This window comes from Vigna angularis, chromosome 11, assembly GCF_016808095.1.
Source record: "Vigna angularis cultivar LongXiaoDou No.4 chromosome 11, ASM1680809v1, whole genome shotgun sequence".
In the NCBI taxonomy this organism is placed as follows: domain Eukaryota; kingdom Viridiplantae; phylum Streptophyta; class Magnoliopsida; order Fabales; family Fabaceae; genus Vigna; species Vigna angularis.
The window spans coordinates 21,665,095-21,681,384 of record NC_068980.1 but is presented as its reverse complement, the minus strand read 5'-3'; the positions used below and the strand labels follow the sequence as shown (position 1 = coordinate 21,681,384).

The 16,290-nt window shown below is 34.1% G+C and overlaps 2 protein-coding genes across 6 annotated transcripts; both read left to right on the top strand.

Annotated features, from left to right (window-relative positions):
* The first annotated feature begins 549 nt into the window (after nucleotides 1–549).
* LOC108334304 (RNA polymerase II C-terminal domain phosphatase-like 4) lies at nucleotides 550–7,492 on the top strand. 5 transcript variants are annotated; one of them, XM_017570071.2, is made up of 10 exons: nucleotides 553–719; nucleotides 1,182–1,257; nucleotides 1,620–1,762; nucleotides 3,312–3,388; nucleotides 3,888–4,003; nucleotides 4,512–4,692; nucleotides 4,993–5,282; nucleotides 6,535–6,720; nucleotides 6,805–6,843; nucleotides 6,935–7,492. In XM_017570071.2, the coding sequence occupies exons 3-10, from the start codon at nucleotides 1,620–1,622 to the stop codon at nucleotides 7,226–7,228; spliced, it is 1,326 nt and encodes a 441-aa protein (XP_017425560.1). In that variant the 5' UTR covers nucleotides 553–719; nucleotides 1,182–1,257; the 3' UTR covers nucleotides 7,229–7,492. The 5 variants fall into 5 exon arrangements, with proteins under 5 accessions (XP_017425561.1, XP_052727175.1, XP_052727174.1 ...); XM_017570069.2 differs by having other exon boundaries at nucleotides 3,309–3,388; XM_017570072.2 differs by lacking the exon at nucleotides 6,805–6,843 and having other exon boundaries at nucleotides 550–719; nucleotides 3,309–3,388.
* Nucleotides 7,493–14,219: 6,727 nt separating this feature from the next.
* LOC108333465 (uncharacterized) lies at nucleotides 14,220–15,590 on the top strand. The gene is made up of 2 exons (XM_017568919.2): nucleotides 14,220–14,421; nucleotides 14,526–15,590. The coding sequence occupies exon 2, from the start codon at nucleotides 14,537–14,539 to the stop codon at nucleotides 15,332–15,334; it is 798 nt and encodes a 265-aa protein (XP_017424408.1). The 5' UTR covers nucleotides 14,220–14,421; nucleotides 14,526–14,536; the 3' UTR covers nucleotides 15,335–15,590.
* The last annotated feature ends 700 nt before the right edge of the window (nucleotides 15,591–16,290 follow it).

Here is a 16,290-nt window from a genome sequence, read left to right as displayed (position 1 = left end):
AAGTGAGACATATTGAACATTTTGATTTGCTAGTATGTTTAGATCTGTCATGCATTTTATGTAAAACAATGAAAAAGTGAGGTTGACTTAAGAATAGTAAAAATATTTGTAAATAAAATACGGATAAAATTCAGGACGATAGTTAGAATCTGTAAATATTTATTACCCATAATAGATATTTTAATAATCACTTCTAAACAGATATTTTAATACTCATTTAACATTCACTTGATGAAATTTTGTTAAAGATGTACAATAAGTTTGCTATCCACTTATTTGTTTAGTTCTACATTTCTGTTTCATTTTTGGTTTTATAATATTTTTTTGAAAACAGTCACCATATTCAACCATTCTTGTATGACCAATGTAATGACCTTTGTGGTATAAATTATATCCAATTGGTTGTTCTTAAAAGTTTCATTGATGAAATTTTGTTAGATCTTTCCACTTTTAATTAACAATTGAACTGAATTTTAGACGGTAATAATTTGGTTTGTTTGAGTAAAATTAAAAAATTATTTAGCAAAAATGAGAAATACACTATACCATAGATCACAACCGTATCTATTTTTCCTCAGGGTTCAGGCAACTAATCCCATTTGCATCACCCTTCGTCTGCTTCTTAGCTAGGGTTCGAAGCACCACCGTCCCCTTCCCGGCCAATCATCAGTTCGAAACCACTAACCGTCTTGCTGCCGAAGACGTGTTCGGGGGATTTGGTGAGTTTAAGCGCGTGAATGATTTGAATGCTGTCTTTCGACTATATACTTGTGCGTTACAGCGCGTTATAGGTTGAATGGATGCCGCATACTGTGATATATCTGTTATTTTGAGTTTTGAAATTTGAGATTGAGAAAGGAATTTCAGCATTTGGCCACCGTTGTTGGAAACCCCATAGCGGTAGGGTCTGAGAGACTATGAAATCATATTACTCCGCAGAGTACTCTTTTTTTCCGCTACAATAGTTAGTTACCCTTTCTTAACCAATTTCAAGGGTTTCTTTTGAGGTAAGGAAATAATAAAATATGATTGGAAATCGAGGTGTGTACTTTTTGACCATACTAGAAGATTCATGAGCTGCTAGTGAACACTGTCATCGAAATAGTTGTTTTGAAAATCAAGATTTTGTTTATCTAACTGATCACAGCGTCAATTCTGATAGACTATTTTTCATTTGTTAGTTTCAAGGAAAAGAATTATGGTAGCTGTGAGGCTACATCTGGTTTGACGTCAAGTCTTGCATTCACACCAGTGCAGGTTAGCGTCGTCTTCAACTTGTTTTGCAATTCCGTACTAAATTAACCTAAAACTTCAAATTGTTCAAATCCCCTTCATCCATTTCGTTTTAATCCACACACAAAGGTACTTTCAAACTTCAATTCATGTTCTGTGTTATCCTATTACGTTACTTCATGCTATTTTTTGAGTGAATGAGAGTTTCACTTTCTAGATAGGGACTAACTTTGTGGGTTGGTTTTCTATATGATACTCCCTTTTGTTCTGGACACTGTTTTTTCTTGGCTTTCTTTATGACACCCTTGCTTTGTTTCCAATTTGTAGTGGTTTGTGTTTTGATCCCTTTGGTTGTGGATTTTTGTTTTGTTGCATGTATGATGCAGATGAGTGTTGTTACCGATTCTCCTGTGCATTCGTCCAACAGTGATGACTTCATTGCATTTCTTGATGCTGAACTTGGTGCTAGTTCACCCGAATCCTCGCCAGATAAAGAGGCTGAAAACGAAGATGAGCTTGAGAGTGTCAGGTGCTCTTCATAATCTGTCTTTTTTTTTTCAGGTTATTGTATGCGCTCTGCTATGCGTTAAACAACTGTTGTCAAATTTGGTTTCTCAAATTTCAAATAAGTGGAGTTTGTTATTTGTGTGTTTTATATATCAGATTGTAATCTCTTAGAGAACTTAACATTATTTAGATTGAGTACCGTGGTGCCTAAATATGATTTTAAGGAAAATTTAATTTTTGGAGTGTAATGGGATACAGTTGATCCATGCTGAACTCGTCTAGTTGAACAAGGCTTTGTTCATTTTGTTTTTAAGTGTAATATGTTGTGGTTCAGACTTCAGAGTTCAAACAAATTGTGGTCATAGTTGTTAATTGTACATTGTGTTGTCGTGCTTGGCTGCTTGCTACCCATTTCCAGATCGTGTCTCATCTTCATGATGTGGCTATTATATGATTTTGCATAACTACTACTAGTAGGTGCAAATTTTATTAATTGCTGAAAGACCCTCTTTACTCCCCACAGTACTGTGTTCTATTAGGTTTATTATAGTTGACAATTTTTGATCTCACTCCCTTCTTCGGGGTTGAAAATTGAAACCCTATTTGAAAATTGTGTGCCCCTGTGCCTCTGAAACATGGACTGTCTCTGTCCATTTCTGGCATTTTTGTGGTAACTTCAAGGAGTTTCTGGCTTTGCTCTGTTCTCGTGCACTTTCTATCTCCTACGATGTGGTCTGTTGTATCAGTGTTTCTGTTCAGTTCACCATGTCACTGTTCCTTGTTATTCTTCAGATGGATCTGGAACTGTCACTGTGAGGGAAAGTTTATGAGGCTTTCCCTTATCTTTGGATAAGTATACAGAAACTTAAATAATGTCTTATACAATAAGTCACCAGCAGCCTAATGGTGAAAAAGGGGAAGTGTGCATGACTTTCCCCCAAAGTCCCTTAATCCCTTTTCCTCTTCGACATTATTATGCCTTTTCATTCTGTTGCAGTAAGCATTTTCTCTCACAGGTCTTTCACTATTTCACGACTTCCTAGGATTGATTGTTTTTTTCGGAAAAATAATAAAAGATCATAACGAGTGGTTTTAATTACATCGGGATATTGCTTATATGATAGTTAGTGGCACGTTGAAATAAGAGTTTGGGATCTTTACTGAACCCTTCTTTCGTACTCCTCATCAACTATATCATTGAGTTATATTACTACTTTTTAAGGGGGTCTAGCTTAGTTGATTGAGCAAGGTGTGTGTGTTGTAATATGTTCAATTCCTTCAATAAAAAGGTATTACCACTTATTAGGCCTTTTTAAGAACTGACAGTAAGTGTGCTTTATCTGAGTCTTGCTTTGAATATCTTCAGCATTGTATGAAAATTTGCTTGTTGTCCGCGGAACTGTGAACCAGTTTTTAACCCAAAAGGGTGAGACTGATATTTTAGAGTTCATGCTTTTGGTGCATTTATGTTGAAGATATCATTCCGAGAGACAATGCTACAATTTTGTTCTTTTGCTTCATATTTTGGTAACATTTTATTGATTCATACTCTAACTTGTGAATTAAAGCAGAATTAAAAGACGTAAAATTGAAAGCACTGAAGATATGGAGGGGTCTACTTCAGAAGGAATCATCAAACAGAATTTAGGTAATTTTAATTGCTATAGTTCTTTCTTTTGTAATATTTGGGAAACAGAATCTTCCCACCGCATGCGAAACTGAGCATATTTAAAAAATTTATTAATCCTCAGAAAAAAAATCAATTTATAACTAAGTCTGCCTATATTTCCCAGTTTTATGTGTATGTATAAATCTCTCTTAAACTAGTTCACTGGTTGAACCTAAGCTTGGCATAGCATTTGCATATGTAACTTGCTTCACTCAAATGGTTTTTCACCCTTTTCGCTAAGAAACATTAGTAATTGTTTTCACGGACCTTGTCATGTCTTAGACTAATGATACACAGCAAACAGGTTCCTTGTACAGTCCACACACTAGCTTTTCTTTGGGCCCATGTATAACATTAACTAGACTTCTAAATTAGTTGTGATGATTCGAACTGCACATGTTTGTGCAACTATTATTATGGTTCTTATAAAACTATTGTTTTGTTTCGGAAAGTTACATAACTTTTTTTTTTGTTGCAGAGACATCTATCAAAGTAGATGTATGTACACATCCTGGCTCGTTTGGAAGTATGTGTATACGTTGTGGGCAACAGTTGGATGGGAAATCTGGTGTGACATTTGGGTACATACATAAGGTATCTATTGTTTTCAGATGGTCATCTAGTGGAATTAAAATTTTAGTTTTAGATTGTGGTTAGGTTGCTGCATCATGGCACAGTTTATGCAATTTTGGTAACATGGATTAACCTGAAATAAGTTGTAAAATGTTAAATAGTGATTTCCTTGTTTAATGGTTGTCACCTATTTTTAATAAAATAAAGTGTAATTGTGAACCTGTTACCCCACTAATTTGTGGTCTATTTTATTATTAAAGTTCCTATAAGAATTAAAATATGTTGTGTTGGGGCATTCATCCAAAAGTATACAGTTAAATCTAAGGATCATATGTGCCCCAGAGTTTGATGGTGTTGGTTCTATAAACGTTATAAATATCCTCTAATCTTTAATATAAAAATCCAATTTTCTTTTTCATGATTTTGTTAGAATGATGGTTGGCTAGTGAAGTAATAGACGTAACCAAGCTAGTTACTTAATTTAGCTGAATAGGTTCATTAAACATGATTGAAAATGGTCTATTTTCAGGGACTGAGACTTCATGATGAGGAAATTTCTAGATTGCGTAATACAGACATGAAGAGTTTGTTATGTCGTAAAAAGCTCTACTTGGTTCTTGACCTAGATCACACACTACTAAATTCCACTCTCCTTGCTCATTTGAGTTCAGAAGAGTCACATTTGCTTAATCAGACAGATTCTCTACGAGGTATGTGTAAACATGTGTTTTTCCTTCTGGTAATTGTTATCAGTATTCTAAATCAGCAGTTTTTCTTAACAGTGTTTTTTGTTTTAATCACATAATTGATATCTATTTTGCTGGTGCTATGTTATCATATTATAAAACATAGTGTCACATCAATGCTAGATGTCTACTATAATGTACTGTGTTGTTATTTGATTTCATAATCTGTTACTGAAATGTTGGACTATGTACCTTTGATGTTCTGGGTTCTTATTGCTTATTAAGGATGTTGCCTTTCTGAACTTTTATGTAATGAAATCATAGATGTCTCCAAAGGTAGCCTCTTCAAATTGGAGCACATGCATATGATGACCAAGTTAAGGCCCTTTGTCCGCTCATTTCTGAAAGAAGCTACTGAAATGTTTGAGATGTACATATATACCATGGGTGACCGGCCATATGCATTGGAGATGGCTAAGCTACTTGATCCTCAAGGAGAGTACTTCAATGCTAAGGTTATTTCTCGAGATGATGGGACTCAGAAGCATCAGAAGGGTCTTGATGTTGTGTTAGGACAAGAAAGTGCTGTTCTAATTCTTGATGATACAGAACACGTAAGTGCATTACTAGTTTCTGACATGTACTACTGAGTTACTTAATAGAAATGTTTGTTGGATAATAGTTATTTTATGTGGGTGATAATCCTAAAATGTTTTCCTTTAAGTATATATGAATAGCATAATGATTTGCATACACTGGTCAATATCGTTTTGTTTATGATTAGTTCATTCACCATGGAAGAAAATTGTCTTTCAATTACTATTGTCTTTTATGACTCAACTATGGTCAGACTACTTCTAAAATAAAAATATTTTAATTTGAATGAAATAATGAAATAAGATTCTATAATATAAATTGAAAAGTTATACCCTATACGTAGTTGTTATATAGGAACCTAATAAATTAGCTTTACTTGCATTTGCATTTGGTGGTGCTAGAATGTCTAAGTGTGCATAAAAAATAATAGCATAGCGTTTCCCTGTGTCTGAAGGTCTTTCAGAAATAATTTTATATAGTTGATTAGTGACTGCATTTTTTATATAGCCTATCATTGGTACAAAGTATCTGCTTGCTCTATAGATAACTAATCTCTGGTGAATAACTTGACTGGTTTCCTTCCTTTAGTGGGTACCGTGTGTTTTCCATTCACAAGACTTAACCAAAACCTTACTTTAGGATTCTAGAGCATTTTAATCTTTTTTGTTTGTTTATACATTTGAGAAAAAAGTGGTTTCTTTTTAGTTGTGTTCAGTCAGTTTTACTTTCAATGTTCCTTTCTGGAACTTAACGGAGATTATTAAATATGGCTCTGCTGATTTCCAGTTGGTGGTTTCTATGGAACTATATATTTACTTCAGAAAATAAAATAAATCTGTTTTCATTTACTTTGATGTGTTAGTATTTTAATGTATTTATAGGTGTACATGTTTTAAATTTCATTATGGTTTGAACTTTTTGTCCTCTCTATCTTTATATCAGCAAATGGTTGAATGTTTGATGCCTGAAGATGTTGCAGCATTGGCCCTCTCAAAAGGCTTTGAAGATTTCTTAAATGGCAATTTTAGCAGCGCACAATTGATCTTATGTCACTGTCATGGCTTTATATATTTCTCTTGTGATGATTTTAATATAAGGGTTTACCTGGTTATTTGTAAACTGAATTTGTAAAGTTCGTTTTATAGAAATCTCAGTTTAAGATGTTCTAAGACTAAGATCTACCCATTTAACGTTTCAGGTGGCATTTTTCATTTTGAATATATGAACTGAAATGGTTTCCTTTTAATGGGATGAATGAAAATGTTGCAGGCATGGTTGAAACATAAAGATAATCTTATACTGATGGAAAGATACCATTTTTTTGCTTCAAGTTGTCGACAGTTTGGTTTTAATTGCAAATCCCTTGCTGAACTGAGGAATGATGAAGATGAAACTGATGGAGCGCTTGCAAAAATCCTCAAAGTGCTAAAGCAAGTCCATTGCACATTCTTTGATGTATGTCGCTCATATGCCATCCTGATTAAATGTTTGTTATTTCTGATATAATACTAAAATTGTGTGGTGGGGAACCCTTTGTAGAAACATGAAGATGATCTTGTTAACCGAGATGTGAGGCAGGTAGTTATGTTAACAATATTTAGTTAATTTTAGAATCTTAAATGTGAGATTCCCTTACTAAGTCCTCACGATCAAAATAAATGTTTTGAAGGTTTTGTCATCAGTTCGAAGTGAAGTCTTGAGCGGATGTGTGATTGTTTTCAGCCGTATTTTTCATGGTGTATTGCCATCTCTGCGGAAGATGGCAGAGCAGATGGGAGCTACATGTTTGGCAGAAGTTGACCCATCTGTGACACACGTAGTTGCTACTGATACTGGAACTGAAAAGTCCCGGTGGGCAGTGAAAGAAAACAAGTTTTTGGTTCATCCCCGATGGATAGAGGCTGCAAACTATTTTTGGGAAAAGCAGCCTGAGGAGAACTTCATCATCAAGAAGAAGCAGTAGGCATTTTCCTCGTAGTATCAAACAGTGCTGTGTTCATAATTGTTTGCTTACCATAGTGACTCAAGTATCTGAAAGTATATGTAATACCCAACCAACAGCCATCTAACTAAGAATCATGAACCACTGACTTACAATTGGAATAGAAAACAACCATTTTTATCTCTAACTCGTATGCTTCTGGACTACTTGTGTCATGGTTGTCTTAGTGCATGCTTACAATGAAGTTTTATGACAAGGAGTCTTCGAAAATGAAGCTTTAGATCTGCTTCTGCTGCTTATTATTAGTAAGTAGTTACTTACAGTAAGCTGTGAAGAGCATTCTCTTTTCATTTGAGCACACTCGGTTGTAGCACGCCAATTATAAAATGTTTTGCTGGTCTGCTCAAGAGTTCTACGACAAGTATCAACGTATTTCAGGGAATTACTTGAATCCTGGAGTGAAATTTCAACGTTACTGCTTTGATAGAATTTCATCCGACCTTCTTCCTTTGTAGTAAAGATTGGAGGTGGGATGTTTATATTGAAGGAAAAATATGTAGATTTTAAAAATCTCATCTTGTCATTTTTGTATATAATAACCTATCGTCGTTTAAGCCATTGATCTCTTCAGTATTTAGTTAACTTCAACTGTAGTAAGTGTCTTTTATTATCCCTTGGTTTTCTTATTCACTTCTGCCTAATGAAACCCAAAAAAAAGAAAAAAAAGAAAAGATGTTTAGCCCGACGGATTGTGCCCATAAACTTGGCGAATCCTTTTTTGTACAAATATTAAAATGAACAAAAGACAAGGTAATGAATTTTGTATATCACTTTAAGCAAAAAGGGGACAATGTTATATACACGTTTTGCGTTACAAATTACAACTCACTTTATTGCTTGACGTAAACACAATAAACTGTCCATAGGCGTTGAACACGATTTGTAGCCCAACATCCCATAATCAACAAGCAACTCCATGGATGAAGAAGGAGACCCAACGAGGAGAAGAGAGAGCTTCCTATCACTCCTAGCAGTTCCAAGAGTCTCTCTCAAACACCAAAGGTGTTTCTTTTCATGTAAAATAAAAAATATCTTAAAATTCTCGTAAAAACATGATTAAATACTCACTTATATACGGACACTCTCGTCCAAAGCCTTCATTCTCGCATAGCACTAGTGCAGAATTGGCCTTTAACGTTACCCTGTAGATGTCGGACTTCAAAATAACCAACGTAAATTATTGACCGGTGGCATTTTCGTAAATAAGTTGGACATATAGACGTCGGTTAGGGGGGTCCCCGACGTCTCTAATATTATAGACGTCGATGCCCCTCCTAACAAACATTTATATGTCTGACAGGTAGATGAAAAGTTCTTTTTTTCCGCCATATAAACGTCCGATCCCGCCATCCCCGACGTCTATACGATTATCGACGTTGGCCCCCTGCAACAAACGTCTATATGCCTGACAGGTAGGTGAAAAGTTGTTTTTCTGCCATATGGACGTCTGATCCCGCCATCCGACGTCTGAATGGCCTAACAGGGTAGGTGAAGAGTTGTTTTGGACGCCGGCTCCCCTTACAGCCGACGTCTATATACACCACGAATATTAATTTTTAAATCGAATGGACGTCATATTAGTGAGGTCCCTGACGTCTAGTCGAGAATAGACGTCGATGCCCCCCTATGCCCGACGTCTAGTTTTCTGTTAAATCAGAAATCGAACCCGCGGTTACGCGCACTTCATCGTCTTCCTTCTCGCCTTTTCTCTCTGCGGCATTGCATTTCCATGTGCGTTTTGTCTCTTTTGATCTGTTTAAACTTACGTTTACTCCGATTAAATTAGTCTTTGGTGAATTATCTTTCATTTGAATCGATTAAAATGAGTTTTCGTTGCGTTTTTGTGCAGTTTTTCTCGTGTCTTTAGATAGCGTAGTAGCACCTTCTCCCTTTGCTAGTTTTCTCGTAAGGAAAGCTTACGTCTTTTGGATGTCTTATAGCAATTCAACCCAAAACCGAACCTGGGTCTTTGCCTAATTCTCATGTCATCGTATTCGTTTTCATTGCCTAGTTGGAATGGAACTAGGCAAGGACCCAGATTCGATTTTCGGTTGAAATGCCATAAGAGGTCCAAAAGACGCAAGCTTTTTTTATGAGGAAACAAACAAAGGAAGAAGGTGCTACTACGCTACCCAAAGACACGAGCTGCAGTAGATGTCGGTTAATGCCATGTCCGACATCTATAGTGCCCTTAGACGTCGGTTTTGGTGTAATCCGACGTCTATAAAGGGTTTTGGTGTAATCCGACATCTTTATAGACGTTGAACCTGTAGAGTCCCGACGTCCCATTAACGTCACCCATAAAGACGTCAGATCGGGATCTGACGTTAAAAGTCCAAAATAACAGACGTTTAAAGCCCTTTCTGCACTAGTGTAGCTAGGCTTAGAATTGAATGTTCTCATACTTACAATTAGGCAAGCCATATTGTCGCCAAGTGACTCGAAAACTACAAGATTTGTTTGTCCAACTTGCCCAATGAGCCAGCATGGTGCTCGATGGTGGGGTTGGTCACTTGGTGGCAGTTTGTGACAGTGCAGGTGACACCCGATGCCCTGTGTGTACCACCCTGTTGATGGTTGCTCTACAAGTGAGTCTTCCCTCGATGTTTGCAGCGCCTAGGGCTAGTTTTCTAGTGTCTTGCTTGAGTTTTAACTTGATTTTCTTCATCAAAATTTCTTCATATTTACTTATTTGACACTTAATGCAATATTAAAAGGTAAAACAAACATAAAATAACTTAAACACAAGAAAAATAAAAACAAGATAAACTTAATGATTAAACAAGATAAAGGTAGGAAAGAGTTGATATTATTAATCAAAATAAACACATAGAAAAAGGTAAAAATAAACGTTATCAAAGAACACTTTTGGTTCCAAGAAGATTAACTAGAAACATAACTAGAAGATAGGTGCAAGATTCAATAAAAATATTTACATGAGATAAAATAGATAATAGATAAAAATATTTACATGAGATAAAATAGATAATAGATAGTAATATGTATTTAAATTATTATTATTATTATATTAAAATATTTTGATAGCTTGTTTGGTTAGAAGTTATCGGTTCAAGTTTTACTTATAATTTTGGTTTATGTTTAGTTTCTTAGTTATGTAAAAAAATATGGACAGTGATATTAAATCCTATGAAAATAGAAAGTAGATTAAAGAGATGTGATAGGTTATATGGTAGAAACTTGTGGTGTTTGGAAGGTCATGTGTTCAACTATTAATGAAGAGTTTTATTATGAGAATTTTTTTGAAAGCATGTTTTTGGAACTTTGAGCCATGTGGAGAATGGAGAGTGGAGTGACATGCTTTAAATTATATATTTGTGTTTTTGGTTGGATAAAACTTATTTTTGTTGGGTGATATTCCTCATCTCCTTTCACGTCTTCCATCTTTTATTTCATTTTTAATCTATTTTGGTTCCTTGTTCATCATGTTTATGTGCACCATATACTATTTATACGGTCTTGTTTTGGCTTCTCTTAATTAAACTTCTTTCATCCTGAGCCTTGGAAATCACCTTTACATAACATTATTATTTTAATGTCCAGTAAGAATCTTCCTTGTACATTTTTAATCACTGTAACACCATATTCTAATTAATGCAAGATGGGTCTTTATCATAAACACACCTTGACCATTGAAGGCGTTAGAGGCGTTGGTGAAGCTATTGAGCTCAGCAGAGGAAGGAGGAATGAAACTGAGTTGACGTTCTTGTTGAACCACAATCGAAAAAACTCGATTGATCACCGGAAGGAGATCTATAAGTAATATTTGGGAATGCACAAAAAAAAATCATCTAATCCCTTCAAGAATCTAATGACAAATTCCTGCTGGTGGTATTTCTTGGCCTCACAAGAACAAATAATAAAAGGACTATAGTTATCAAGTTCCTTTAGAGGGTTTTCAAGGTCGTGTCAACTTCAAAGACAGAACGGTTACCTTGAGAAAGGCCATAGATTTCTTCCTGAAGTTCTGCAATGCGAAGAAGATATCCCTGTGAAAAACGTTCACAAAGGTCGTTCCAAATGTTTGTAGCATATTCGAGGAAGATGATGCTTTGAGCAATGGACGGGGAAAGTGATTTCAACAGCCAATACATGATGAGAGTGTTACATATCATTATTTATCATTAAAAAATATGTTTTTTTGTTGGAAAAGTATACATGTCTTATGTCTAACATTGGATTAAACAATAAATTTAATAGAAAAGTAAATAATTTCAAAACATAAAAATCTCATCACCCATCCCTAAACTTTAATATTAAGAACCACATTGTAGAAGCAATCAACCCAACTCAAAAGACATCACTATTTCTCAAACCATGCACATCATGAAATTTGTGCTACACTCCTAACATTAGTGTTCATGCATGCATTGGTATTTACCTTTTCCACAAATTGAATGAACAAATCAACTTGTACAGATCAATCTCACCTTTGTTTCTACCATTTATAAAGCAACGTGCATAACCATTCATATGCATCATCGTTTAACATATTTCACATCTTTATTTCTACCATTTCAAAAACAACACGCATAACCTAATATTCTATCTAGTTTGAAACAAGGATTTCAATTTTAGATTTAAATTTGAAACCGTAAATGGTGATCTGCTGTGCCTTATGTTATGTGCTCCGTTATATATGTGTTTAGGGTTCGATCATGTTTGTTTGAGCTTTTATTACTCTATTTTACATCTTTGTTTCTATTCAAAGGTTTGAGTAATAATAGATGAAACAGATTCAACGAAATTTGTACTATTTCATATGAATGCATTTATAAAACTAAATAAGTTCTGTGCTAAGGCTTTTGAATGTCATGATAAGGTGCATTTTTCAATATATTTTTTCAAGCACATTCTATTTTCTTTTTTGCTTTTGTTCTTTATTTTCACACTAGGATATTTGAACATCTTATAACATTTTTAATTAAAGTTTCAATTACTTACATAATGGTTTTGGTTTCAGAATGCATATTTTGGAAATATTCCAGAAGAGTTTCAACTCCTCATGGATAAGACTTTTCTGTTTAAAGTTGAGTGGTGATCCAACCTTCTGATTTGAACAACTTTTAGGATGAAAAATGTTTCTATTGATGAAAAAATAATTCATAAGTCGAATGATGTTGTCTCCAAGTCAGTGGTAAGGCTTTCAAAGTGTTTTTGTGTTGTTTATATTTGTTATTTGATATTTTTAATTTGGTATTCACTATTGATATTCATATTTGATATTAATTATGTTCATGTTAATAAGTTATACAATTCCATGTTATTTAAATATTTTTATAGGTTAATGTTTTTGTTTTCATTATTTAATTTCAATCTGCTGGCTCGCATGTACTAGGTGTTGACATTCTATTATGTTGTACTAGGTGTTGACATTCATATTTTTAATGTTGAAGGTAACTTTATGTTACATTGTGAACTATACTTTACATGACAGTTACATTTTTATTTTTTAAATAAAAATACTTCACCACATCTCATTTAGGAGCATCACACAATTCAAGCTACACTTCTAATTGGTTTGCATGCAAAGATATTTAATTCTTTCCTCAAATGACATGAACAAATAATATTCCGTATTTCAAGCTATCAATTAATAGAAAATTTATTAATTTTTTTGAAAACTTGATTATATTTCTAACAAACTATATACTATTTATATACATCAATTAAAGGAGAATGATATATATTAAGATATATGATATGATCACGTGTTATTTACAATATTATGTGTGTGAGCTTAATTCATATTTTCTTCGTATTATCCTATATGTATTTTCTATACATAGAGATCACAGTCCTAAACATTAGATAAAAGAGACAAAAAAAAAAAATCATTCTTCATATACATTTTGAGAACAGGAGTAGCTTGTTTCATTTCTATATGCAATTCAAGATTTTGTTTGTGTTATAATGATTTCTGATGTGAATTCAATAGATCGCGTCCCTTCCTACGAGTTGTCCTAATATAGCCTGTTTACAACACACATAATACATTATTATATCCTTTGCTTGAATTCTATATCTAGTTTTCACTACTTTAACAACATTCTTCCTATTTTTATTTTCTTTTTTATAAAAGTTAAACATTATTAGTGTAATTAATTTGAACTCACTTGTATTATAATTTATTAAATTATTATAATAGTGTAATAGAAAATTTTATTCAATTTCTTTAATTATTTAACACATGTATTATACTATTGTCTAACATACATTTTCGAATATAAAAATATGTTAAATGATAACTTACCTTGCACGACTTGTTACATTAATTAGTTCACGTATCAATGTACTTTTTATATAAAAACATAAAAGGAAAGAGTCATCCTCTTTTAATTCAATGTACAACATGGCGACACTTTAAACAAAAATAGAAAATTTTGCTGCCATTTACATAAATGGCATACTCGAAAACAATAAATACAAATTAATAAGTCTATACTATAGAAAAAAAACTTTTAATAAAACTAACCAATAAAACACTCTACACTTCATCTTTTCCCCCACATGTATGCAAAAAGGTATTTAATAAATAATTTTCTGTTACGTTTTTAATTATTAAATTTTTTTTAATATATAAAAATCAGTAAATTCTAAAAACATAATAACCGAACATCATAGCAAATCCAGAAAATAAAATTCATACTGTAATAAAATTTGCATGATGGTGGCGTTATCGAAAATTTAAGAGATTTAAGTCATAAACAATAAGCATTATGTAGTTACAAACCACATTATCCATAAAAAATCTGTGTTTGATTCAAATTATAGGTGAAAAATCCTTAAATCAACCACAATCGTGTCACGATATCAAGAATATATTAATATTTGGTTTAAAAAATAGAGAAAATTTTTGTTAGTAAATAAATCGCACACTACTTTGATTTCACTTTTCCCAAACCCTTAGAACCTGATTCTTCTTATCTGAACAACACAGTCAAATCTCTACCGTTACTTTCAACCAAACTATAATCCAACCGTTGATCTATATTCTCTCTTCTTCCTTCATCATCACAACACAGATGATGTAAGTAATGGGCAAAGCAATTAGTTTTTCTCTTACTGTGACTTATCCTCAGACACCATCTTCCCATTCACTCCAAGCAAACGAGAATTAACCTAAAAATACTCAGGTTTTTATTTTATTTTATCATCATAATTTTTTTTTTTGGTAAGCTTTATTCCGTCTAATTTTCTTTATTTTGATTTTTTCTAATTTTAATGAATTTTTTTTCAGGACTTCATTTCATGAACGACCAAATCATGATGCATCACCCTCATCAGATCTTTCAGAATAAGCAAAACTACGCGGTTTGGCCGCATCCCCGGCCGCTCTACCTGCCAGAAAACGCGGCCGTGTTCCCTCGTCCGCCGGCGTTCACACCCCATCAGGGTCGGGTCAATTGGAATAAAAGAAAAGACTTTCCCAGAACCGGGTCGGTCCCGGGTCATACCTTCAAACCGGGTAACCCGAACGACTCAAAAACACTAACGGCAAACCGTTCCTCCGCAAAGGGTCGCCGGATTCACCACCCAAAGCGAACGTTCGGCCGCGGCGGGGGCGGAAACCGACTCACGCCGCCGTTCGCGCCACTCAATACGACGTCGTTCATAATCCGGGCGAAGAATTCCGGCGGCATCGCGCCGCTGATTTCACCGGCAGGATCGCTGTCGCCGGCGAAGTTCGAAGAGAGGGCGGAGGAGGAGCAGTGGGGCTTCAACGGATATGGCTCCATGAAGGGCCTGATCCGGCTCCGGCCCGGAAAATTCGACTCCAGCGAAAACTCCGGCGCTGGCAGGTTCGAGATGGTGAACGCTAGTTCCGGCGAGGAGCAGAACTTGGATAAAAGGGTTGATGAACAGGACTCGCATCTTGCTCACCTCGAAGAAGAGAATTTGACGCTGAAAGAAAAGCTTTTGTTGATGGAAAAGCAATTGGGTGACTTGAGGAGGAGGGTTCAGTTCTTGGAGACCGACGGGACCACCAGCCACGGCCACCGTGAGGGCGGCGCGGAGAATTTTTTACCGGAGATGTTTTCTCAGTAAAAAAAAAAGTTGATGGTGATACCAACGACAAAGTTTAGTTATTTCCTTAGATAATAAGTTTTTTTCCTTTTTCTTTTTGGTAGATAAATAAAAGCATGTGAAATATATATAACGTAGAAGTAGGTGTATTTCGTTTAGTTTTATTTAATGTGAATTATGTTTTATAACCTAACTCTTGAATTTACAAACTTTGGCTGCGTCTTGTGAGCTTACTTGGGAGTTACAGGAATAAGAATTTGACTATGTAGTTTAGAAAGTTTGGATGTTAAGGGAGATAACTTTATCCTGAAAGAGCCCTTTCATGTACTGTGGTCAAATATTTGTCAAACGAGTCCGACATATCCATTTCCTTGTAGGACATGATGCTTTTTATGATTACTGGGACAAGAAAGAACTTGTTTTTCAAGAGCGTGCGGTTTTTTGGCCAAAAGGGTGATGCTTAATTCTTGTTATTTGATATTTTCAAACATGGAAAACCGATTGTCTGCACACACACGACAACAGGGAAGACTGGGAGGAACGTATCCAGTAGATTTTGTCAGGTTAAATATGTTTAGAATTTTTTTTTCTCTAAATTTTAATGTATTTTGATATTTAAATTATAAAAATAAATAGATATAACTTTTTGATTTAATTATGTTAAATATTTTATTTGTTAAATTCGTTAATTTTTTATTTGTTAAATAGTCCGTTGATATTTTACTTATTTTCTTATATCTATTTATTATTAAAATTTGAAATTAAAACATATTAAAGTTTTAAATAAAGATAAATTTTAATCTACGCTATAAATATATGCTATTCTGCAGAGGTTATTTTGTGAGGTTAAAAAAAATTTCATAAATAAATATTATTTTAAATAGTTAAAAGTAATTGTCTGAATACTAATAATAGTGAAAATTTTAAGAGAAAATATTTTTTGATACATTTTTACATTTATTGAATACATTATTTTT

Excerpts from the sequence above, each read along its gene's own strand:
- LOC108334304 (XM_052871214.1), top strand. The coding sequence starts at position 1,620 with ATGAGTGTTGTTACCGATTCTCCTGTGCATTCGTCCAACAGTGATGAC. Across the intron at positions 3,389-3,887 it reads AATCATCAAACAGAATTTAG|AGACATCTATCAAAGTAGAT; the intron begins GTAATTTTAATT and ends TTTTTGTTGCAG. Across the intron at positions 4,004-4,511 it reads CATTTGGGTACATACATAAG|GGACTGAGACTTCATGATGA; the intron begins GTATCTATTGTT and ends GTCTATTTTCAG.
- LOC108333465 (XM_017568919.2), top strand. The coding sequence starts at position 14,537 with ATGAACGACCAAATCATGATGCATCACCCTCATCAGATCTTTCAGAAT.